The sequence below is a fragment of the Pectinophora gossypiella genome, chromosome 22, assembly GCF_024362695.1.
Source record: "Pectinophora gossypiella chromosome 22, ilPecGoss1.1, whole genome shotgun sequence".
In the NCBI taxonomy this organism is placed as follows: Eukaryota; Metazoa; Arthropoda; class Insecta; order Lepidoptera; family Gelechiidae; genus Pectinophora; species Pectinophora gossypiella.
The window spans coordinates 7,934,907-7,960,968 of NC_065425.1; the positions used below are offsets into that span (position 1 = coordinate 7,934,907).

At 37.7% G+C, this 26,062-nt stretch overlaps 1 protein-coding gene across 1 annotated transcript; it reads right to left on the bottom strand.

Moving 5' to 3' along the window:
- Positions 1-369: 369 nt before the first annotated feature.
- On the bottom strand, positions 370-25,364 carry LOC126377177 (homeobox protein slou). Its single transcript, XM_050024870.1, has 4 exons — positions 24,908-25,364; positions 1,524-1,672; positions 871-1,044; positions 370-618 (listed from the first exon to the last, which is right to left on the bottom strand). Exons 1-4 carry the CDS (start codon positions 25,200-25,202, stop codon positions 370-372), a joined length of 867 nt encoding a protein of 288 aa, XP_049880827.1. The 5' UTR covers positions 25,203-25,364.
- Between the last annotated feature and the right edge of the window lie 698 nt (positions 25,365-26,062).

A 26,062-nucleotide genomic window follows, 5' to 3' on the forward strand; every position in this document is an offset into this window, starting at 1 on the left:
TACCACAATTGCACTAGGTTCCTTTTGACTATATTCTGTTCACTTTTAACCGATGACGGTCCCAATTAGGAACGTATTGTTTTATAATAAGTATTGACTTATTACAAAGAAATAAAAAAGAATCTCCTTCCGTTACAAAACATTTTATCCGCATATTTTGTCGATTTGGACTTATGCCATTTTGCACTAATTAGCCATCTCACTCGTTCCTAAATATAGTTCAAGATACATTAGTCAACTTTTCGTGAACAGACTACAGACCCAACCGTAAACTTTTTTTTTTTTTCACTGATCTGAAACACTTCACTGGTTCGGTATACCATCGTCTTTGTCAACCCTAGGATCCTGAGACCCAGGGCGTTGGAATAATCACGTATGAGAGTGGCCTAGACTGCCATGTGTATGATGATGGTTTGCTGCCAAATGGTGGAAGTAAGGGGCGTAGGGTCCAGGCCCCGTAAAGGGGTAGGGGACCCCATGGGAGTACAGAAGACCCCCAGGATATGGGCCTGAGGAAAAGGCCCCGGCAGGCGGTGGAGGCACCGTCGGACTGTTCACGTCCATCCCTGGATTTTGCTTTTTCCACTTCGTGCGGCGATTTTGGAACCAGATTTTGACCTGCAAAAGAAATGCAATCACCTAAAACAGTGAGGAAAAGCGCGTTTTATTATCTTGTGAGACGAAATAGCTTTTTAATTTTCTAATACTCGGATTTTTTTGAGAAAGCAATGGGTCGGAAGGCAAGAGGGAAACCCTTTCTCCCTAAAAAAGTAGAATGGAGAATGATACACCGACAAGAGCGTGGCTCTTAAATTAGTGATGTGAATGGGTCATCATAGCCAGACACATTTGTTGTTACGTTATACCAACCTGCGTCTCAGTGAGGCTCAAACTGAGCGCGAGATTGAGTCTCTCGCAGACGGAGAGATACCGCGTTGTCTTGAACTTGTTTTCCAAAGAGACCAGCTGCTCGTAGGTGAACGCGGTGCGCGCGCGCCGAGGCTTCGTGCCGCCCTTGCTGTCGCGGGACGAACCGTTCTTGCCCTTCAAAAGATAATTTGAAATCAGTACCAAAATTGGCGTTAAGCTGAAAGCAGATCGGGGTTCTTGCAAATCATACGAGCGGTTAGTATATTCAGTTTTGTGTGAAATTACGAACTGTGCTGTACGCTTCGGAAGAATCCTGATTAGCTTTCACCATATAAAACGGAACTTTTTCTACGGCAGGTCGATTCTGAAACTGCAAATTTCTACCGCACATCCTGCATGAGAATTTTCAGATCGGTGGAATGGTGTTGGCTTGGTGACGTTTCATGAATTACCCAAATGGTATTGATAAATAATAATCCATTTAACTATCTAACGTATTAACTTAATTCTTAGTTAGTAATTGGCTCGAATGCGACTTTAACAGTTGGCTAGGCGCTCTGAAGAATATGCTGTCCCTCTTTTGCCTGACCAAGCAGATAATGCTCTTTCTCTATCTAAGGAAAACCAAGTCAAAATAAAACCTTCAAACCTACCTTCTTCGAGCTAGAGCTGGTGGGACTCTTAGGGTCTCCATTCTCGTCGAGGTCTGACTGTGTGAGAATGTCGTCATCGAGGTTGGACGTCTGGTCGTCCGTCTCCACCTCATCCGTCTCCAGGTCTGAATGTTGCAGGTGGTCTTTTACTGAAACAAGAGAAGTTGTTTTAACTTAAAGACGCAAATAGAGGACAAAGAGGCATTGTAATATCGATATAAGAAGTTGACTATCATTTAACAAGCCTCCGTGGTTCAGTTGTTGAGCATTGAGGTCACGATCAGGAGGTCCCGGGCATAACACAAAACTTAGGTTGAGATCTCCTGTTTGTACGAAAGGAATATTGATTCGTTTATTGTTTTGCGTGCTTAATTATATTATATATAGCTACAAACCCACTGACTGACTGACTCACTGACTGACTCACTGACAGGGTTGTTCTCCCAGAAGGAGCGTCGGGGGGTAAAAATGATGTATGGGGGGTGTGATCAGGACCTCCCGTTGAGTATGGGAAAAATCCCAGATCTTGGAAAACTGCTCCGCATCAGGGAGACACCCTACGGTCTGGCGCAACTATTATACCTGGATCAATTTTTTTTTCGCAAAACCTATTTAAATCTTGGTCAAATTCTATCGTGAGTGAAAAAAAATCAAAATGGCCGAAAAACAAGATGGCCGCCATACAAAAAATTGTTTTTCCAGAAAATGTCTCGTTGGTAAAAACTGTGTATGGGGTTGTAATCGGAACATCACGTTTTATATGGAAATTTTTCTTGATCTTGAAAAACTGCTCCGCATCAGGGAGACACCCTACGGCCTGGCAAAACTATAAAACCTGGAACAATTTTTCTTTCGCGAAACAAATTTAAATCTTGGTCAAATCCAATACCCGCTGAAAAAAAACCAAAATGGCGGAAAAACAAGATGGCCGCCATACAAAATTTTCGTTTTTCCCGAAAATGCCTCAGGGGTAAAAATGATGTATGAGGAATGTGATCGAAACATCATGTTGAGTATGGAAATACTTTTCGATCTTCGAAAGCTGCTCCGCATCAGGGAGACACCCTACAGCCTGGCGAAACTATCGCACCTGGAACTTTTTTGTTTTCACGAAGCCTATTAAAGTCTTGGTCAAATTTTATCGCCAGTGAAAAAAAAACAAAATGGCTGAAAAACAAGATGGCCGCCATACAAAATTTTCGGATTTCTCGAAAATGCCTCGGGGGTAAATATGATGTATGAGGGATGTGGTCAAAATGTCATGTTGAGTATGGAAATACCTCCCGACCTTCAAAAACTGCTCCGCATCAGGGAGACACCCTACGGCCTGGCAAAACTATAAAACCTGGAGCAATAAATTTTTCACGAAACCTATTTAAATCTTGGTCAAATCCAATCGCCGGTAAAAAAAAACAAAATGGCGGAAAAACAAGATGGCCGCCATACAAATATTTGTTTTATCCGAAAATGCTTCAGGAGTAAAATGATGTCTGAGGGTTTTGATCGGAACGTCATCTTGGAAAACTGCTCCGCATCAGGGAGTCCCCCTACGGCCTGGCAAAAGACCTATTTAAGTATTGGTCAAATTCTATCGCGGTAAAACAATGGCGAAAAAACAAGATGGCCGCCATACATAGCATCGAACTAATACAGGACACGCGAGCAGCTTGCTGCGAGCGAACCACGCGAAATCTAGTTATATTATATAAAGCTACAAACCCATGTACTGACTGACTGACTGACTGACTGACTGACTGACTGACTGACTCACTGACAGGGTTGTTCTCCCAGAAGGAGCGCCGGGGGGTAAATATGATGTATGGGAGATGTGATCAAGATGTTCCGATGAGTATGGGAAAACTTCCAGATCTTGGAAAACTGCTCCGCATCAGGGAGACACCCTACCGTCTGGCGAAACTATCGCACCTGGAACGATTCTTTTTTCACGAAACCTATTAAAATCTTGGTCAAATTCTATCGTGAGTGAAAAAAAATCAAAATGGCGGATAAACAAGATGGCCGCCATACAAATTTTTGTTTTTCAAGAAAATGTCTTGGGGGTAAAAACTGTGTACGGAGGTGTAATCGGAACGTCTTGTTGAGTATGGAAATACTGCTAGATCTTCGAAAACTGCTCCGCATCAGGGAGACACCCTACGGCCTGGCAAAACTATAGCACCTAGAACTTTTTGGTTTTCACAAGACATATTTAAACCTTGGTCAAATTCAATTGGCAGTGAAAAAAAATCAAAATGGCGGAAAAACAAGATGGCCGCCATACAAAATTTTCGTTTTTCTCGAAAATGCCTCGGGATGAATGTGATGTAAGAGTGATGAGATCAAAATGTCATATTGAGTATGGAAATACTTCCCGACCTTCAAAAACTGCTCCTCATCAGGGCGGCACCCTACGGCCTGGGAAAACTATCGCACCTGGAACGATTCTTTTTTCACCAAACCTAATAAAATCTTGGTCAAATTTTATCGCCGGTAAAAAAAAAATCAAAATGGCCGAAAAACAAGATGGCCGCCATACAAATTTTTGTTTTTACAGAAAATGTCTCGGATGTAAAAACGATGTATAGGGGTGTTATGGGAACGTCTTGTTGAGTATGGAAATACTGCTAGATCTTCGAAAACTGCTCCGCATCAGGGGTCACCCTACGGCCTGGCAAAACCATAGCACCTAGAACTTATTTGATTTCACGAGACCAATTCAAATCTTGGTCAAATTCTATCGCGGTAAAAAAATGGCGGTAAAACAAGACACGCGAGCAGCTTGCTGCGAGCGAACCACGCGACATCTAGTTATGATATAATACTATAAGTAAGTATACCAATTAAACCACAGACATCTTATTCTGAAAAACATTGAATATTTACGCAAATTAAGGTCCACTTAAACAACGCTGACATTCGGTTTACGAAAGTGTATTCTTAAACACAGCGACAAGGAGTAAATCAAACATTTTTATAGTTTCCTCATAACGCTTTTTCATAAAAATATTCATGTTTTCCACATGATATAATAGACATTTCCGTTTCCGCCTCTGTCGCCGGCAAAGTGTTGCCAGTGCAAAATAGTTTTAAAACCGCTATTAATTTTTAATGTGGAAACATCGGAGGCAAATCTTCCACGTCCGGAAACATTAAGATATAATTTACGAGTGTTTTGTGTTTAGTAAAATTAGTAGAATGATATTTGTAATGGTGGACGGATGTATAAATATTAGCGAAATTGGCGCGCTGTTATTATGCGCGGGAATTTTGAAATCGAAATGGCGCGGAGATCGAGTGTAATGGCCGAACAATAAAAGGGCTGTTAAAACGCTACTAAGAGTAGGATATGTGACAATAAACGGCTAATAAAACTATTATGATTTGTTGACAATACGTCCGTTTCTCTACTCAATGTTTCAGTTTTCAACTTTTGTAGGTATTTTTTTTTTTTTTCAATTTATCCTGAATGTTCGTATGACTTTGCCTAAGAGTCATTCAAATATTTGAACTTTTCACATGACAGAATTTTTAAAAGAATTTTTAGTACTAGTAAAAGTTGTGCATCAGGCTTATTTGATTCTTTTTTGGCAAAACGTTTTTGACGTAAGTAGTTTTAAATTTCGAAATGGTCACCCTAACCGCACTTGTAACCGTAGCATACTCGTAACAGTCGCATATTATCTATCTGTTGATGTAATCTTATGGCTACAAAAGGTGATCGAATATTAATAAATTAAAAAAACAGCCTCTGCCTAACCCCAGATGTACAGGGGTAGACATTGGTGTATAGTAATTGCATATCAGCGAGATGCCTCTTTAATTCTCCCGGGTTATTCATTCATTTTAAAATTAACATTTGGCAATCAAGCGTCCCTTTCTTTTCGGCGGATAGGCAAATGACGGGTACATAACTTAAAATAAAATACCTATAACTTAAAATAAAATTAGGAAGGGTGCAGGAATCGAGGCCAATCTACGACTCCAGCTAAAAATAAGAATAAATTACTTACTTTAAAAATATCATCTCTAGGATATTCCTCTGAAACATTTATGACTATCTCTTATTACCTGGATACAGTAAGTGGCTACTAATACAAGATTCTAAGAATATAAGTATATTTCGCTTCATGATTTACAATCCTCGCTAGAATAATTTATTGTTTACCATAAACTGTTCCGTATAGTTTAACAGACAATATATTTGGGGAACCTTTGTGTAGTCTTAGTGTTCTCAATAATAATAAAATATTATGGTTAAATAACATGTTTAGCTGTAAGTAATTACTTTCAAACACGAAGCAGATACAGGCAAATATCTCTCCCACAATCCAAATACAAGTAAGTACTTAGCCATCCTATACATAGGAAACAATAATAACTATACACGAGAAAGACAGTATGGGTAGAAAAGAATCACAAGTAAGACAGGGGGTCTTGCATTTTGACATTTGCGCATAGAAATATATGTGCGCAATGTCAATAAAACTTCAAATAGCAATATTGTTTTTTTTAATTAATAGAATCGATGTGGCCGTTTAAGACCCAGCACCAGATAAACGATTTTCAACTACTTAGTATTTATTAAGTACCTAGTACTTTTTCTTTTCTTTAACAGGCCGTAAAAATCCGTGACTGTTCTGTTTAGACAACGCGTTACTTGCATGGTAGTGGCCCCGATTCCTGCAGACACCGCCTAATTTTATTTTAAGTTATATCCGTCATTTTCATATCCGTCGAAAAGGAAAGGGACGGATGATTCACAGCTCTTAATTTTAGGAAGAATGAGTAAATGAATGAATAATCCGGGCGAATCAAAAGGTACGTCGCTGGTATGCAATCCGTTTGACGTGCTGTCTACTTAGGTAACTGTGTCGGGTTATTGACGGATGTAAAATTTTTAGACGGTTGGTTTAGATTTGTGCTTAAAATTGACGTGTGTTCCATAAATTTTATGCTTGTCGATTACCCGTCCCTTTCCTTTTCGGCGGATAAGAAAATGACAGATATAACTTAAAATAAAATTAGATGGTATTTACAGGAATTAGCACCATTATCAGCCTAAAATATTCGCTTTTGACACATTCTATATTTGACACATTCTACTTTTGACACATTCTACTTTGGGCACGTTCTATATTTGACACATTCCAGTTTACAAATTCAGGAAAGAGTTAAGATGTGTAGGCTAAAAATAAAGATGTTATACAATTAGGTATATTCAGCCGTGAGTGAGTTGTGTCTGACTGTTTGTAATTAATACGAAACTGTTGTTTCAGGATGTCGTCCGAGTGTTATTGTATGGAGACAGCTGTCCACGCGAGTAAACGCGTAATTTCACTCACAGATGGCGCGATGACGGATTTACTGTGCGCTTGCGACGCACGGGCTGATTAAAATACGTCTTTTTGCGTTAAGGTGTGGTCTTACTTCTGCTGAATTGGGAATAAGGAAAACAAATAAAAGCGTTCAGCTGCTTATTTAGACTAAGGGATTATATGATCTTCGTGAAAGTGGCATTTCAACGTGGGTAATGGAGTAACTTTAACTATTAATTATTTGATTTGTGGCGATGGGCTATAGTAGTCACGAAGTACACGTATAAGTAGTATATATACTTACGCAGAATATAGTACAAAAACTCTTTATTGTACAAACTCACCAAAAAAATACAATTACAAATAGAACCAAAGAAGTATAATAGGCGGCTTTTTTGTTAAACAACATTTTTTCCTTCTAATTTCGTCTTTCTTACTTATATTAGTAAAAACCACGTAAGCGCCTTTAAAAAAACACTTTCGGATGTGATTTTTGTTAACAAAACTTCGCAATCTTCTTCTTATCGTGTGGGTTGTGAGGTGGAATACCAGCCTCATCAACCCTGGTGTCAGGGTTGTGATTGAGCCGCCAAAGGCCCCTGACATGGCTTACGTAACGATTACTCACTTACATCAGTAAATAGTAACCGGGACCATCGGCTTAACGTGCCTATGTACCTCGGAATAGACAATCTAGTTTCAAATCCAGGTAAAAAAAACGTAGTCTCAATTTGAGCTTCTATTTGTGCAATTTTTTATTCCCAATTCGGCGCCTAATCGCGCACTGAGGTAAAGTATTGTCGACGTCGCTATATCAACAGTAACTTTGCGTCCCACTTTTTGAGCGCTGTTCAATCTACTAGTTGTAGTAAATCTATGACGAGAATATTCCCACTTTGGGAACGTTCCCAGCGGCACATCACTGGTCGTGAGCCATGTCTAGGACTTCAGTCCTACTATTCCTTAGTCTACATGTAATAAAATAGATTCAGCTATTTGTCTGTCCGTGCCTAGTTGACTGCTATTAATGCCGTGTTAATTGAGTGAACGTGTGTGGGCAAACATCCCACTAATGGGCCTATAGGTATGCTATCAATGCCTAGTCTAAGCTTTCCTGCTGTGTTGAGAATAGTCCGAGGCTAATTAGGATTAGGTGATGATTGTTTTATCTGTTGTCTGCAGTCGCGGCCATAGGGCGGTGCGACCGGTGCGATCGTACCGGGCGCCGTTTTAACCCTTTCACGGACAGAGACCATGGGTCATCGATGGTTCATAATAGGTAGTATGACGCCTTGGAATCGGAACGTCCATAGACGTTCTGTCCTTGAAAGTGTGGGGCGCCAAAATCAGCCAAGACGGGACCACCCTGGCTGGCATCCCTGGATCTACAGGGGAATAACTGGTTTAGGCACACCTGCTCTGTGAATCAGATCTCTTAGCGGCCGCATAAATCTCATACATTTAATGGGTGGCCGTAAACGACATTCCGGGTTCCGGGTGAGAGCCTTCAGCGCTCCCCATTTGTCCGGCCAAGTAAGAAAGAAAGAAAGAAAGAAAGAAAAATTAATGCCAATAATAAAAAAAATAATAGTAATGTAGTAATGTAGTAGTTAATGCTATCTGCGGCAAATCTACAATAAGTCACATCAAAAAAAAAAGTAAACGACATTTTTAAAAGATTTAGTTAGGTATATTTCGGTGGCCGTAAACTAATTGAAAAAAACTGTATTTTAAGAGGCGCCATTGTGAGGTTTCGCACCACCTAAATCTTTTGCTAGGGCCTACGGGTTGTCTGTACTTCCTATTACTTTGTACCTATAGTACAGGATGGCTACACATGTTGCGAACGATTTAGAAAAGCGTAAGTGACAATAGGATAGTTTCCAACTAGTCAAATCAGTTACTTTTTACTAAACGTCAAAACATGAAATTACCCTGGAATTTGTATGAAAAGCAATCGATGACGTCATAAAATATGAATATGTATAATGCGAATTAACCAAATTATGAGTACCTGCTACATTTAAAGCTTTAATTAAATTAGGTGATTATTGGCCCCGATTCCTGCAGACACCGCCTAATTTTATTTTAGGTTATATCCGTCATTTTCGTATCCGTCGAAAAGGAAAGGGACGGATGATTCACAGCTCTTAATTTTAGAAAGAATGAGTAAATTAATGTGTCGGGTTATTGACTGACGTAAAATTTTTAGACGGTTGGTTTAGATTTGTGCTTAAAATTGACGTGTGTTCCATAAATTTTATGCTTGTCGATTACCCGTCCCTTTCCTTTTCGGCGGATAAGAAAAGGACAGATATAACTTAAAATAAAATTAGATGGTATTTACAGGAATTAGCACCATTATGTGACTAACGACCTCCGTGGTCCAGAGGTTGAGCGTTGGGCTCACGATCTGGAGGTCCCGAGTTCAAAAAATTACTTTGTGGTCCTAGTTTGGTTAGGACATTACAGGCTGATCACTTGATTGTCAGAAAGTAAGATAATCCTTGCTTCGGAAGGCACGTTAAGCCGTTGGTCCCGGTTACTACTTACTGATGTATCGTAGTCGTTAAATGAGTCATGTCAGGGGCCTTTGGCGGCTCAATAATAATCCAGATACTGAGGTGAGGTTGATAATTCACCTCACAACCCACACTATAGCAGACAAGTGCAGACATTCCGAGTAAGCCAGCTTTTTGGGGATATCCCCGGGGATGAAGTGTTGAGCTGACAACACCACTACAATGCGGCGTAATACCTGCCTAGTACCCGCAGGTTGGATGCACCACGTCGCGATATTTATATTTATGAACATCAAAATCCTTCCTCATCCGTTTTATAGACTAGAATAGAAATTGTTTATTATAAAAGAACGCCCCACACACACAAACAGGACAATAACATCATTTAAAATTTTCAAAAAACAGTAAAAGCACAAGAAATCAAAACGAATGTTCGTCGAAATGACCATAAGGTGGTGGTGGACGTCCTGAGATAAAAGGGCCTCACTCAGCACAAGTCGCGGCGTGAACCACGACGCTGGATTTATATATGGAATACTAATTTCCATCTAGTCAAATCAGTTACTTTTTACTAAACAACAAAACACGAAATTACTAAAGAGTTAGTATGAAAAATCACACTGTGATGTCATAGAAAAACGTGACAAAATTCCTCACTTATTATTACATTTTTCTTTATTCTCTCTCTCTCTCTCTCTCTCTCTCTCTCTATTTATGAGCCGCGTCGGCAGAGTAACCGCCATTCCTCTCTTCTTCCCGCCAAAACCTTCACCTCCCGATACGACACGACCTGCACCTTCTCTTTTATTTGTTTCATAAATGTTATCTTAGGTCTACCCCTTCCTCTCTTCCCTTCAATTTTTCCTTCTGTAATGTTTGTTATAAATGAATCGTGTCGTATCAGGTGGCCAATCATATTTCCTCCTCGGTTCTCTATAGTCTTCAATATGGTTCTCTTTTCTTCAACTCTTTCCAGCAATTTTTCATTTGACACCATTTCAGTCCAGCTTATACCCTCCATCCTTCGCCAACACCACATCTCAAACGCTTCCAACCTCTCTCTGTCTCTCTGTGTCATAGTCCACGTTTCACTTCCATAGAGATTAGAGTTTTTTCACTTACTTTATTAAAATTCATAAATAAGTTAAATAGAAAAAATAAAACGTTTATTGTGTCATCTTTAGATCTGCCTTTATCTAGTACTTAACCAGAATTTCATAATTTATTTTTGATCTGGGAAACTACCCAATTATAATTAATAATTACGCGCCGAATAAGTACTTATGATGACGTCGTCAGACACAATAGAGACTGGGTAAATTATTAAGTCCGTTTTTAGTATATGCCCGGAAAGATAAAAAATATATTTATGTAAAAATTACTTTAGTTCGAAATAAAAAGTTGAACGTATTCTAAAGTATTTAATTTGCTCCTAATACAGTAATAGAGCAAATATTCGAAACCTCCTAACTAAACCTTACGAAAACTACACTAAGGACTAATCAAGAAGGAATTATTAGCATATAAATCAGAGACGAGTGCTCTAGGGCCATAATTGGCACCACTTTAAACCAAAGCGAAGACTAAAACCGCACTCGGCATATTCTGACCCACCCCTCTTGTAATCGAGAGGGCTTTATTAATTACAAACTTGAACCACATTCCCCCTACTTCCTCAGGGGGCCTCGGCCTACCCAACCACTTTACCCCGGCCCCCCCGAACCATTGTCAAGCAATTACAGTCTTTAAACTCTGTTTACCAAAGCTAAAAATCCCCTGGCTAAAATTAAAGTGAACCATTTCTTCGGTCGGAAAGGAGGAGGTCTAAACTCAGTCTAAATTGCTTAAACGGAGCGTGTCGAGGGATTTGCGACTTAACAGTGTGATGTTAAGGTTGAGTTTGGAGGGTGGGCGGAGTGTAAACAGGGCGATCAATTTGTTAAATGAAGAAAATTAGGGTTGTGCCGCGTTGGGGTATATTTAGATCCGAGAGAGGTAAGTGTGTATAGTTTAACAGATTTTGAGGTGATACATCTTAAAACTGATACATACATAATCTCACAAGTAAGTATTCAACATGTGATTGGGCCACAAGTGTACAACGCCATACCCAGTGATATCAAGGGTGCACCCAGCGACGCATACTTCGGAAATAAATTAAAACATTATTTGGTTCATCAGCCTATTATGACTTAACAGAGTTTCTCAATAACATAAAATTAGGATGACGACAATATAGCGATGTAATTTGTTAAAATTTTATTGTGATGTAATATTGAAATATTGTAAAGTAATTTATATAATGTGTACTGTACTCATCGAAATATTTGTTGACGTGTAATATTGAATTGAATTGCAGCCACTGTCCATACAAAGTTTTAAGTGTAAATGATGAACCTTATGGTGACAAGGGAAGCCTATCGCCCATAACACCAGTCCATCAAGTTAGAAATGACACAATCTCTGTCGGCATGCTTGAAATATAATATGTATATTCATTTGAAAATATAGGCTAGTTTCCAACTAAGTAGTCACATCAGTTACTTTTTAATAAACGTCAAAACTAAAAATTACTATGGAATTTGTATGAAAAAGCAAACTGTGACGTCATAGAAAAACGTGATAAATTCTCGGATTCATTGTTACGTTTTTCTTGAATAAAATTCATAAATAAGTTAAATAGAAAAATAAAATGTTTGCCTATAGTTTTAGATCTGTTTTTTTTAGTAAGTATTAATCAGAATTTCATAATTTGTCTCGAACGTAGTACACGACCCAATTGGAGAAAGGTAAAGAACGATCTACTCTGAACCGGCGTGCGTGTATGAATCGATTAATGAATGTGGAGTATTGTGGAGGAAGCAAGAGAAGTGTTTCAGGATCGAAGGCCCTCAACATACTTCAATACTACAAATAGTACCTATTCCAAATCTATGCTTACTCCGATGCGAAATAGGCGTGAATATAAGTATGTATTTATGTATTAAATCGAGGCTTTATCTGTTAATATTAAATATATTTGTTACATCATGACACTTAAAAGTAAATACGTAATTAGAGCAATTAAAAATGTATTAACAGGTATATTATATACTCACGCGCGTTATCTATAATGGGGTGCGCAGAACCACAATTAATCAGACGTCTGAGTTCTGCCCGCCACGAGTTTATACATAAACAAATTCAAAAATATCTTTATTCAGTAGGTAACATAGTTACACTTTGAATCGTCATTTTTTACATAACGAACGTCTCATCCGCCTAAAACTACTGCAGCTTCTCACAACCTGTATAGCCGGGGAAAAGAAGCTGCAAGAAAAACCTCGGCACAGGGCCCTAGACGTTCTTTAAACAAAAAATATAAAAATAAACATAAAATATTGGTATACAATTGAGTAGTTTATATACATCCTACTGCAAACAACCTGTATACATCCCACTGCTGGGCACAGGCCTCCTCTCATGCAACCGGAGGGGCATACTCCGACACGCTACTCCACGAGTAAGTTTATGTATGTATGAAATGTATTCCAAAACATCCCCTCCCTAGCAAGTAAATGTACGTGCGATCTTGTAAGTTACCCCACCAGGTTGATTGCACCCTTGTTCACAGATGTGTTACATTTTACATCATTGGCTCACCGTTAACTGGCGTACGGCGATCACGAAGCAATCTCTTTTATTTCTAGATTACAAATTTACTAGATTATATTAGGTAGGGTTTACATGCTATTAATAAAGAAATAGTAGGTAGTTTAATACGCATCAAAAACAGAAACACAAAGACGAAGAAGAGAGATAAACGAACAGGTTATTTGAGCACTTTTCCAAATTCGGCAATTTTTACCCTTTTAACAGCTAATAAAATGAAATAACTGTAACCCAAAAACCTTTTTCCCGGAATTAGTATTCGCGGCTGGCAACTCCGTATTTTCACGTAATTCCCAGTGTAATTAAAAAGTCAGTGTTGCCAACATTAAGCCCCTCGTTAACACGCGTTGTTTCCGCTTCCGGCGGAACCGGAAGCGGCGTTTTATGTAATAAATACCTCGGCTGAACAATTTTCAGGATCGTTGCCTTTCAACTTTAAGATTTATTATCATAATAGAAAGGAGCTAAGGCGGTATGCATTTTGAAAATATAATTTTGAAGTTTCATAGGTTCTGTTCTGTCCCTTTGTTGTGGTTAGTTACTTTATCCTTGGTAATTAAATATCTAATTAGGTAGTTTCCTAGGTCAAAGATAAATTCTGATTATTAAATAAAGGCAGATCTAAAGGTGACAAAAACGTTTCATATTTTCTAATTAACTTATTTATGAATTTTGAATAAGAAAAATGTAATAAAACCCGACATTTTGTCACTTTTTCTATGACGTCACAGGTTGCTTCTTCATACAAGTTCCATAGTAATATCGTGTTTTGACGTTTAGTAAAAAATAATTGATTTGATTAGTTGAAAACTAGCCTATTATTCAAAATGGGCTGTAAATTTTTACCAATATTTTACGTTCTTACGCACTCCTACGAATATAATAAATGCAAAATTAATTCAGTCTGTTTATTACATTGTCACGCTAAAACTGCTGGACCGATTTTGGAGAAATTTAGTATGGAGATAGTTTGAGACTCAGCAAAAAAACAGGTTCATTTTTATCCCAGAAATCATTCCTTAAAGGCATTGGGTGGGAGTCTTGGATAAATATTGAATTCAACTACGACTCTAGAAAATAGATGAACTGATTAAAAAATGAATAAATTAATTAATTTATTTATGTAATAAAAATCAAACAATTATTCTAATGGTCCTACAACGAGTGTTCTGAAGACCTGATTCTAATGTAAGAGTTCTGAAGATCTAGAACTAGCTGGTATAAACGAAAATTGCATAATTTTACGCTTTAAAAACCCAACCAACCTACTGGGTTCCGACGCGCTAGCCCAGCAAATCTCCTCCATTCTACCGCCAGCCCTCGGACTTAAAGGCCCGAAAAATAAGCCAATTCTGGCCCTCAAGACGCCAAATTTATGAGCTTGCTTGACCCCCCGGCTTACTCACCTTTTATTTTTATTTGAGTGAGCAAGGAACAAATCTAAGCGCAAAAGGGATAATAAAATAATCGTTAGATTCCTTTAGACGACTCCAATTTCATGGATTGGTGCACAAAGGGACGCAGGCAGCGTAGGGTTACGACTGTCTCTTTCCTTGTTGGAAGATGTGTATTCGTTGTCTCTCTCTGGCGCCGACCAATCGCGGAGGCAGCGTTCGTGTTCTTATTTTGAATGTTTGCGGGTTGTGCAAGTTTTTCAAGGTGGGTAGGTAAGCTAGTAGTGACAGGAGGGATTTAGGAGTAGTTTCACAGTAGTTCTGTTGACATACCACCCCCTCTTAAATAAGGGACTTTCCAAGTTATGTTCACCAAAAACAATATAGATGGCGTTGTTCAGTTTAAACGTGATAATTACCTATTTTCTCATTACTCGGGTACATAATTATTCCAAAATACATTGTAATGTCTTCAATACATTGAAATCTTGCTCTATTGATAACATCATTAATGACCGTATTCCTGGAGGTGGAGGCATGGAGACCTATAACACAGGGGACCCTAGTTTAAGCTCCAGCCTCTACAAATATTATTAATGTTCATGTTATAAAATAATTGTAAATTAGTATAAGAACAATGTTATTTGTAGAGGAAATAAATATTTTACTTTACTTAATGGCTGAAGTATTCTTATAAAAATAATTATTGCTTATCTAAATATCTATTATGTATAAAATTATGTTGCTACCTATATTGCTTCTCTTTATTTTGATCAGAATAATAATGGGTTATCATTTGTACCCAAAAACAAACATGAAAGTTTGTCTGTTATCCATGAAATTAGAAGACATAACATAATTATAATTTTTCTTGATTATTATATACACATAATTATTCTAAAATACAATGTTATGGCAGAGGCATATATAAAAAAACTGTTGCTTGATATTTGGACAACATTATGTACTTATAGAATTATGTTGCTACCTATATTGCGGGGTGGAAGATGTAATTGTGCATGGGTGTAATAATAAGGGTCATCATTTATACTTACTTACATAAAATGAATATGAAATATGCATAATATGTCTGTTATTCATGTTAGAAGGTTAAACGAAGAAAAACTGTACAGCGCCATCTATATTGTTTTTGAGGATAGTTGCTTGGAAAGTCTTTCATTCAAAGTGTAAGTATGTTACCCACTGAATAAAGATATTTTTTTATTTGAGTCTTTTCAGATGTTTCTCGAGTACGACGGCGGCTCTACCGCCTAGAAAAATGTCCAGCCAGTATTTTTAATGCCATCAGTAAAACATACAAAAAATAGGCTGTTTATAATGAAAAATATCTATCCGGTTCCACTCCACTAACTTAATATTTGGTGGATAAAGTGGGGTAAAAAAATAAGTGGGTTAGTTCATTTTTTGCATATTTACACAGAAGTACCGTTTTCGAAACTTCAGGTTAGGTTAGGTCAAACTATGTATTTAATAAGATTCGTTTACTGTTGTACGGATTAAGAAGGTAATGTTAAGTTGGTTTGGACACGTAGAGCGGATGAAGAATAATAAGATTACGAAAGCGGTATATAAAGCGAAGGTTGATGGTTTCTATTCATTACAAACATACATTTATACATACACACACACAAATATACAAATGTTTCCTCTTTTATAATATTAGTGTAGATAACTATGTATAAATCTATCCCGCGGCTTATACAACCTAACAAACATTTGATATATTTTATTTACACATCTTCTCATTATATTCGCACAAACACACATTACACATTCTCACCATACCATACACATACACACACTCTCTCTCCCTCTCTCTCTCTCTAACACACACATACACACACATCCATACACAATAGGAAGAGAGAGTGACACACAAAAATGACTTGTGTTAAGTAGATACTTTTCTTGCTTTTCTTTTCTCTTATTTCCTATTTGTCATTTTGTCAAACCTGGTCTTAAATAATGTCTGTTGGAAGAGCGGATAGGTACTTCTACTACAAGTATATCTTTTACTTAAAAGGAATAACCAAAATATTTGGTAAAGTGTAACGGGTTAAGAAATGAACTATTTTTTTTTTTATGGTAGGGCTGGCAGAGGAAAACCTAAAAGGACATACATTGACCAAATTGGAGATACTCGAGTAAAAAGAAAATAGCCTGGAAACCTAACCTAACCTAGTAAACGTACCCTGGAAATTCCCTCATTATATTACGTAAGTAAATACTTATATATATTTTTGTCTCCGTTTTGTGACTCTACCCCAAATAGTGTACAAAAATAAAGTTACCAACATACCCTTATAAAAATAAAAATTACAAATAAAAAATACAAATAATAGGGTATTTTCCAACTAGTCAAATCATTTACTTTTTAATAAACGTCAAAACACGAAATTACTGTGGAATTTGTATGAAAAAGCAACCTGTGACGTCATAGAAAAACGTGACAAAATTTCGAACTAATTATTACATTTTTCTTTAATAAAATTCATAAATAAGTTAAATAGAAAAAAGAAAACGTTTTTTGACAGCTTAAGATCTGTCTTTATTTAGTAACTACCTCCGTGGTCCAGTAGTTGAGCGTTGGGCTCACGATCCGGAGGTCTCGGGTTCGAATCCCGGTGTGGAAATATCACAAAAAATACTTTGTGATCCCTAGTTTGGTTAGGACATTACAGAATGATCACCTGATTGAAAGTAAGATGATGCGTGCTTCGGAAGGCACGTTAAGCCGTTGGTCCCGGTTACTACTAACTGATGCAAGTTACTAGTCGTTACATGAGCCATGTTAGGGGCGTTTGGCGGCTCAATAATAACCCTGAAACAAGGGTTGATGAGGTTGGTAATTCACCTCACAACCCACACGATAGAAGAAGATTTAGTAATCAGAATTTTATAATTTATCTTTCCAGTACTTCCTACAAATAAACACTCAGCGGCCTGTAACAAATTGGATATTTCACATTACTCGAAGCATTTATGTAAAGAGGGGTCATCTTGGATATCCCCGATACTCAAGGTTGAATGGCCTCTAGTTATCCAGTTGATCTGAATCGCGTAACGACTTGCAATCCATTTTGTAACTTTGGGGTGTTTAATGGTGAAATGTAATGGCATAGGAGGTACATAAATTTAGATAACTTACCGCTGGAATTGTTGAGGAAGTGGGCTGAAGAAGCGGGTAATTAAAATGTAAGTTAAGTAGACAAATCTACGTAGAGTAATCAACGCCCTCCGTGGTCTAGTGGTTGAGCGTTAGGCTCGGAGGTCCCGGGTTCGAATCCCGGTGTGAAAATATCACAAAAAATACTTTGTGATCCCTAGTTTGATCAGGAGATTACAGGCTGATTACCAGCATTGTCCGAAAGTAAGATGATCCGTGCTTCGGAAGGCACGTTAAGCCATTGGTCCCGGTTACTACTAACTGATGCAAGTTACTAGTCGTTACATGAGCCATGTCAGGGGCTTTTGGCGGCTCATTAGTAACCCTGACACCAGGGTTGATGGGATTGGTAATCCACCTTACAACCCACACGATAGAAGAAGAAGACTAAGTAAAGTAAAAAAAAGATTAAGTACCTACCTTTTACTGTTGCACAAATGAATGTATGTATGGATTGATTCGTGTGAATGTATATGTGTAATAATAAAATAAATTTACTTAATTATAATAATAAAATAAAATCTATCCATCCACAGCACAATTATTTCTACATACATACATAAACTCACGCCTATTTCTCACCGGGGTAAGCAGAGACTATATATACGTAATTCCATTTGCTTCGATCCTGACACACTTCTCTTGCTCACAATTATTTCTATGGCTGAATATAAGTAATGTTGTTTTTTTAAGGTTTACGAATGAAGAAATAAACTGATCTTTTTGTATAGCAAATACTTTATTCGTTATAAATGACACCGGAAGCATTATTCTATCGTCGGTAAGTAATTGGCTGGTTTGTAATTTTTTACTTTTTCTAATAACTTACGATGAAGCGGACGGTGTGCAAATTGATTTAAACAAAAAATAAATACATAATCAATAAGCAGAGGACCCACTTTAGAACACTGTCACGCTATCATATTTGACATTTAATGAGACTTACAGTTTAATCTGTAAAAAAAGTTAATGTGACATGGTTTCAACGTGTATACATATTTTTACTCGTGACCGTACTTTGGAAATAGATGGGTGGGAGACATGGGGAAAGGCGTGAGTTTATGTAGATCATCATCATCGTCAGCCCATTAACGTCCCCACTGCTGGGGCACGGGCCTTCCCTATGGATGGATAGGGAGATCGGGCCTTAAACCATCACGCGGGCCCAGTGCGGATTGATTGTTATTAACGACTGCTAATGCAGCCGGGACCAATGGCTTAACGTGCCTTCTGAAGCACGGAGGAGCTCGAGATGAAAACTTTTTTTTGTGGTCACCCATCCAATGACCGGCCTTTGCGAAAGTTGCTTTACTTCAACAATCGCAGACCGAGCGCGTTAACCGCTGCGCCACCGAGCTCCTCATCGAGTTTATGTAGATATGTAGAAAAATAAATATTTGGAAATTGTGTTATTATTGTATTTAGATTTTATTCATGGATAATTCTTGTTAACAAAATACTACTTAAGTCCGTTAATTGGTTTTCTTTTGGAGTATTGTAAGTAAGTATATAAAAGTGCTAAGTGCGGTCACGAGTACTAATATGTATTCACATTGAAACCATGTCACATTAACTTTTTTGACACATTAAATGTCAAATATGATAGTCCGACAGAGTTCTCAAATGGATACATGATATTGCTCATGACTGTACTTACCTACTCAATAATGTATAAAAATCTTAGGATATTATTAACGAAATTTATCTTTTTTTTATTACATTATAAACAATATTACAATTAAATGGCAATACTAAACTTTACAAGTTTGTCTAAATGCAATATTCCGGTATTATTACAAGTTGTTTTACGACAATGGTGCTAATTCCTGTAAACACCATCTAATTTTATTTTAAGTTATACCTGTCATTTTCTTATCCGCCGAAAAGGAAAGGAACGGGTAATTATCAGCCATAAAATTTATGGAACACACGTCAATTTTAGGCACAAATCTAAAACGATCATCTAAAAAAAATAATTTTAACCCGATAAAATTCAGTTAACAGCACACGTTAAACGGTTTTCATACCAGCGAGATATTCGTACTTATTTGATTCGCTCGGGTTATTCAATCATTCACTCATTCTTTAAAAAGCAGCTGTCAATCATCCGTCCCTTTCCTTTTCGTCGGATAAGAAAATGACAGCTGTAACTTAAAATACAATTTAATGGTGTGTGAATTAGCGCCAATATAGTAATTAATTAGAATATTTCAAATAAAACATAAGACCAACGCATAGATGGACGTACGGTAGGAAAAAATAATCATGAGAATAACCCTGAGCTGTATTTGTAGACATTTATCACACGGCCGCGGCGACTCGCGCCGAAGTCACAGTCAGCTGTTCGACGCTGACAGATTAAATACTTCCGGAATCAGACGACCACCGAATCATAGAATAACGAATAATACTACGTGTAGAACGGCAACTCTCCGCTCCCCACCAGCGGCTGAGCTAGGTTTACCTCACCCCCGATGGTCTTACTTCAGTCTTCAATCGTATGGGCGTCAGACGTCGCACACACAGATGCGCGTGTACGATAACGTCAATGTGTAATGTCTATGTAAAATGAGGTGTTTTTTATGAAGTGTTCGGGGTGTGTCCGAATGTAAATCATCATTTGAACACTGCCACGTTTACACGAAAAATTTTACCACCACGTCAAAAAGACACGACCCTGACGACCCGATTACTCTAGCCATATAGGCCGCCAATCTACCCCGCCGGCGTAGTCGACGATTTCTCTCATTCAGCGGTTTTTTCAATTACATATCCTCGACCCGTTTACTTTAATCGTGGAGGCGGCCAATAATCACGCGACAACAAACAACACTTCAGGACCCCGACACCGACCCCGCCGGCGTGGCCGACGATTTCCAAGTAGTTCATACCACATGCGACATATATACAATAAGTCACGTGACAAACAAATGTTAAAAAGGACGTGACTCCTCAGATAGAATAGAACTTTTTTATATTCATTTTACCTCTGATAGCATTCACTACTTGGCTGGTACAAAACAGAGCGTTGAACTTATAGAACGTGCTTCTTGCAATATCCTTTAGGTCCCACTTTCCTTATTTTTTGTCAAATTTGACCTGAACTTTTAGTGGACAGTTATTGCAATAAGACGACGGAAGTGAACATTTCAATTTGCACCAATCTACTCTCGATAAACGGTGCTATAAAATAAAAAATAAAGATAGGTACAGGCTGTTCATATTTCCATTTCAAATATCTTTATTTTAGTAGGTAACATAGTTACACTTAATTGACAATTTTTAACGTCTCATCCGCCTAAAACTACTGCAGCTTCTCATAACCTATATTTTAGTCATTATATATATTCGGATAAACAAAAAGTTCAGAACATACAAATGCGGTATAAAATTGTAAGTAGAAAGCGCGGCACCACCGGTAGCGTGTTTCCTATAAGATTTTTTTATTTCATTTTAATTAGGTATTTAGACAAATAATGGTTCTAATTCCTGTAAACACCATCTAATTTTATTTTAAGTTATACCAGTCATTTTCGTATTAAAAAGAAAGGAACAAGTAATCGACAGGCATAAAACTTATGGAATAGGTACACGTCAATTTAAAGCATAAATCTTAACCGGTCGCATATGCGTATATCGCGTGCGTACACGATGGATTATAACAAACAAACATAGCGTTTTAAAATCCAGGTTCACACACAGGATAAAAATAGGCTGACTTTTAAATAAAAAAAAATACGAATAACGATAATCATTTGGCATAAGTACTTAGTTTACAGTCGGTTTGTTTGAATTTTCGTATTTTGAATTATTTTGTCGTACAGATTGAAGCCGTCGCGTCGCGGGAGGTCGACCACTATTAATTTGTCTTCTGAGGTCCATCAGACCTTCAGGAGAAGTTTGTTTCTGTGTTCTAATACATAAGTCTTTGCTATTCTCATTAAAAAGTGATTGCAACGTAATACATACCGCTCTCTTATTTTACCTGAGCACGTTCCAACTATAGTATACTTAGGTACACTTTAAATTCCCAAAAACAACGTTTCACCCATCACCGTGCCTACATTTATATTTTATTATTCGCTTTAATTTCTGCGCCGCAGCCCGGCAGATTACCAGTGTGATGAAGGACTTTCGCTACGTTCCCAAAAAAAAAAACTGTTCGGATTTAACGTGATTACCTGTTTTCTCATGGCTCGGGCACATAATTATAAAAAAGTATAATGTAGGGGCAAAGGCATATAAAGGTATAAAAATAATTGTTATAACAGCCTCCGTGGTCTAGTGGTTAGAGCGTTACGCTCACGATCTGGAGGTCCGGGTTCGATTCCCGATGGGGACATTGTTGAAATCACTGTGTGAGACTGTCCTTTGATTGGTAAGGACTTTTCAGGCTTGAGTCACCTGATTGTCCGAAAAAGTAAGATGATTCCGTGCTTCGGAGGGCACGTTAAGCCGTTGGTCCCGGCTATTAGCCGTAAAAACACCTCCACCAACCCGCACTGGAGCAGCGTGGTGGAGTATGCTCCATACCCCCTCCGGTTGATTGAGGGGAGGCCTGTGCCCAGCAGTGGGACGTATATAGGCGGTTTATGTATTATGTATATTTGGATGAGTTGTGTTGCTACCTATACTGCTTCTCTTTATTTTGATGAGAATAATAATGGGTGAAAGATGTGTCGGGCCTGGGTGTAATAACAAGGGTCATCAAAAACAAAAATATAATATGCCTGTTATCCATGAAATTAGAAGGTTAAACGAACGCAAATATAGCGCCATCTATACATTTGTTTGAGGAACATTGCCTGGAAAATCTCTCATAAAAGAAAATTCTGAACCATTCCTAATTTCAGCATCCTGTATAACCAAACAGTAAGCACGAACCTATTTAAAAATAATAATATAGACATCAACTGCTTGTCACAAAACCACTTTTTTACAGTTAGAAAAAATCAATTTTAACCCCAGCGTAGATACCTATTTTAATAACAATACGGTTACAATTCCTTTGAACATTATATTAGTAAATGCAACATGGCATTTGTAAAGTTAAACTTCTCACGTAAGCAATCAAGTTAACAATAACTCGATAAATTATCAAATAGGATATTGGTTGTGATAAAAAAACTCATTTAATTATCTTTACAGATTGTTAAGCGGATATTTAAGTTTGTAATTTATTGTAATTTTAGTTATTTATTTAATAAGTATTCATAAGTGTTATATTATAATATTGCGGTTACTGATTGCGGTAGCTAATGTAATTGTGTATTTATTATTTATGTATTACATATATTAGCTTATATATAGTGTTAGTGACATCGTATCGAATACTGACGGGGATGGTTCAGACTGATTCTGAGTTAATATGAAGTTGAATTTTCCGTCGCAAAATTCATGTTTTTTTCAAATTATTTCAACTTTTGCGACGGAAAATTCCAATTCAAATTAATTTCCGTACTTAATAATTTGAAAAAAAAAACATGAATTTTTCAACTTCGAATCATGGTGTGTAACCCTGTATGTTCAACTATCTAATTAATCCATGGTAGCCCAGTTCGGAGAACGTGTCCCTTACATTTCAGTTACAGGTTCAAATCTCGGCTCAGGCGCAAAACCACTGAATTCTGACTGTATTTATGGGTTTGAATTCCAAAACCAGACATAAACGAACCCATAGATTGTTTCAAAAAGCTACTTACTTTTTAAAATATATTTACTTAAGTATTTTTTTTATAAATAGCGGATAAATCAGGAATATTTGTTTTTTATAGGACTCGACCGTGCTTGAGGAAACTTACAAAGATAAAAATACCAGAATTTCGCATGGACAGAAGGAGGACCCGGTGGTGTAATGGGTAACACGCTCGTCCCGGCTTGACAAGAACTGTGGATTCAAATCCCGTCCGAGTCAAAAATTCTTCGATTTAATTTTCCTTTTATATGTAAAAATCAATGTGTGTAATATAATTGGATTTTATAGTTAGACTGAATTACGTCGTTATCCGCTGGCCGTATGATATTATGCGATATTCGAACAGAAATTTATAGAAACATACATATGTAGAAAGTTGTTAATTTGACTAAAACATAACAATAGTAGGTATAATAAGAAAATTCAGTTCTTGCATATATAAAACATCAACGCGCTCAATAAGATTCAATAAAATATGGAATTTATCTAATTTTGTAAAACTAAGCAATTTAATTATTTAGTTTATATATTTTTTAATTCTGTTTGTAAAACTTTAAAGTATAAAATGTAAAAAACATTTAAAATATTAAATGACTATCCACCACACCTTCATCAAAAAGATAAAATAATTTAGTTATAATAGTAATTTATAATTTGAATTCATAAATTCAAATTGATAATTAATTTATCCAAGGTAATTCTCAAAGATAAACTTGTTGAACTTCAATTTTACAATCCTACTAAGGTTATGCGTCAGTACGTAAGGTGTTAAAGCCGTGTGGAAGAAATGACAAGAAACTCCAATCTTCTTCTCTTCTTATCGTGTGGGTTGTGAGGTGGAATACCAACCTCATCAACCCTGGTGTCAGGGTTATTACTGAGCCGTCAAAGGCCCCTGACATGGCTCATGTAACGACTACATACTTTCATCAGTAAGTAGATAGTAACCGGGATCAACGGCTTACCGTGCCTGGAAACTCCAATAGCAACACGGCTTCATACACAAAACAACCGCGCATGAGAGCCCCCATTTGTCCAATCTACTATTTAATGCCATAAGCGGAAACTGTACTACTATAAATCAAGTTAAAACACAAAAAACGAATGATGATGTAGATACATTTCTTTCTTATTTACTTATTTAAGTTAATAATCGTTACATGAGCCATGTCAGGGGTCTTTGGCGGCTCAATAGTACCTACCTAATCCTGACACCGGGGTTGATGGCGTCGGTAATCCACCTCACAACCCACACGATAGAAGAAGAAGTAGGATAATAAGAGGAGCATGTTTAACACCAATGTTTCTTAACACGTTGATAGACAAAAAGGTCACAACGGTCGTACTTAACGTACTAAATCTGACAGAAATGCTATGCACGTCGTTTTAAGTTGTGCAGTAACGGCAGACCGTTTAACAGAGGTGCTGATTCCTGCAGACACCATCTAATTTTATTTTAATTTATACATGTCATTTTCTTATCCGCCGAAATGGAAAGGGACGGATAATCGACAGGCAGAAAATTTATGGAACACACGTTATGGGATAATGTTCATCTGAGAGTATCCGTTTGCAGCTTAATATAAAAATAAAACAAAGATATATAATTAATCAACTCACCAGAATCACTATCATCTCTATCATAATGCGGCCTCCAGTATTGCTCATCGTATCTCAACGGGACTTCCGACCTCCCCGTGAACTTATTTGGGTCTAGAATGTTTTCTACTGAGAACGCTATCGCCGGCCGTTCGGGTGGCCGCGTGAGGCCTAATCTTCTCGTCAGGTCTACTGGCGCGGCCTCTTCCACTCCTACTACATCTACTTCTCCGTTGGCCTCAGATTCGGCCTCTGTTTCGGCCTCCGGGTCCTCTCGCCTGTCTTCCGAACCTCGCGCCATCGCAAGCATCGTCATAGCAAGGCCTTTATAGGTATTTACATCTGAGGGGCTTATTTTGATGCCTTTTGGTGTAACGACCTTATGCTTTTGCTTTTTGTACTTTTTGGACGTAAATAAAACAACTTATGGTAGTAAATTATGTATCTTCTAAATCTTCTTGCAAATTTCGATGTAAAGTCCTTGTTATTTTTAAATGGCTGAAAATTGTACACAATGTCTAATTGGAATTCTAAAAATAGGTCCTTTTATGTCAAATATCTGTTTTTGTTAACACAAATCACTTCACTGTCCTTAAAGAATAAATACGGATTTCAAATTCTAAAAAAACAATTACGAAAATCGTCTCATAATGGATGTTAACCCTTCGCGTGTCTGTCAAACGCGGCACTGAAATCCGTCCCAGCGGCACGCGTCGGCACGTCCACGACTCGACATCCGCACGTCACAACACGTTATCAACTGAGACCGCACAGGCGGGACTCAGGGTGGGGCGAAAAGAGGGGGACACGACCAATCCCCGCGCCACGATTGGCGGGAGGAAACGAGGCGTGTCCTGGGTGGGGAAACGTAATCGAGCAATAAGGTTTAAACAATTTCGTTTAATACGTTGAATTATGTAAGAGGAGCGGCGAGCGAGTAATCGCACAAGCGATAAGGCCATTTGCGCTACTTCGTTACATATTAATGGCCCAGGAAATTGACTTATGAATATTAGAGGCCGCGAGTTAGAAAGGCCAAAGAGGCCCCGCGCGGCGACGGGTTATTTTCCTAGTTAAGCGCTGGAACAATGATGTTTATTGAGTTTTGAACTTAATGGGTTTGGGATGTGAGCGGTTTCGGTCATTAGCGGGGCTGTTTCGGCAGTGGATATTATT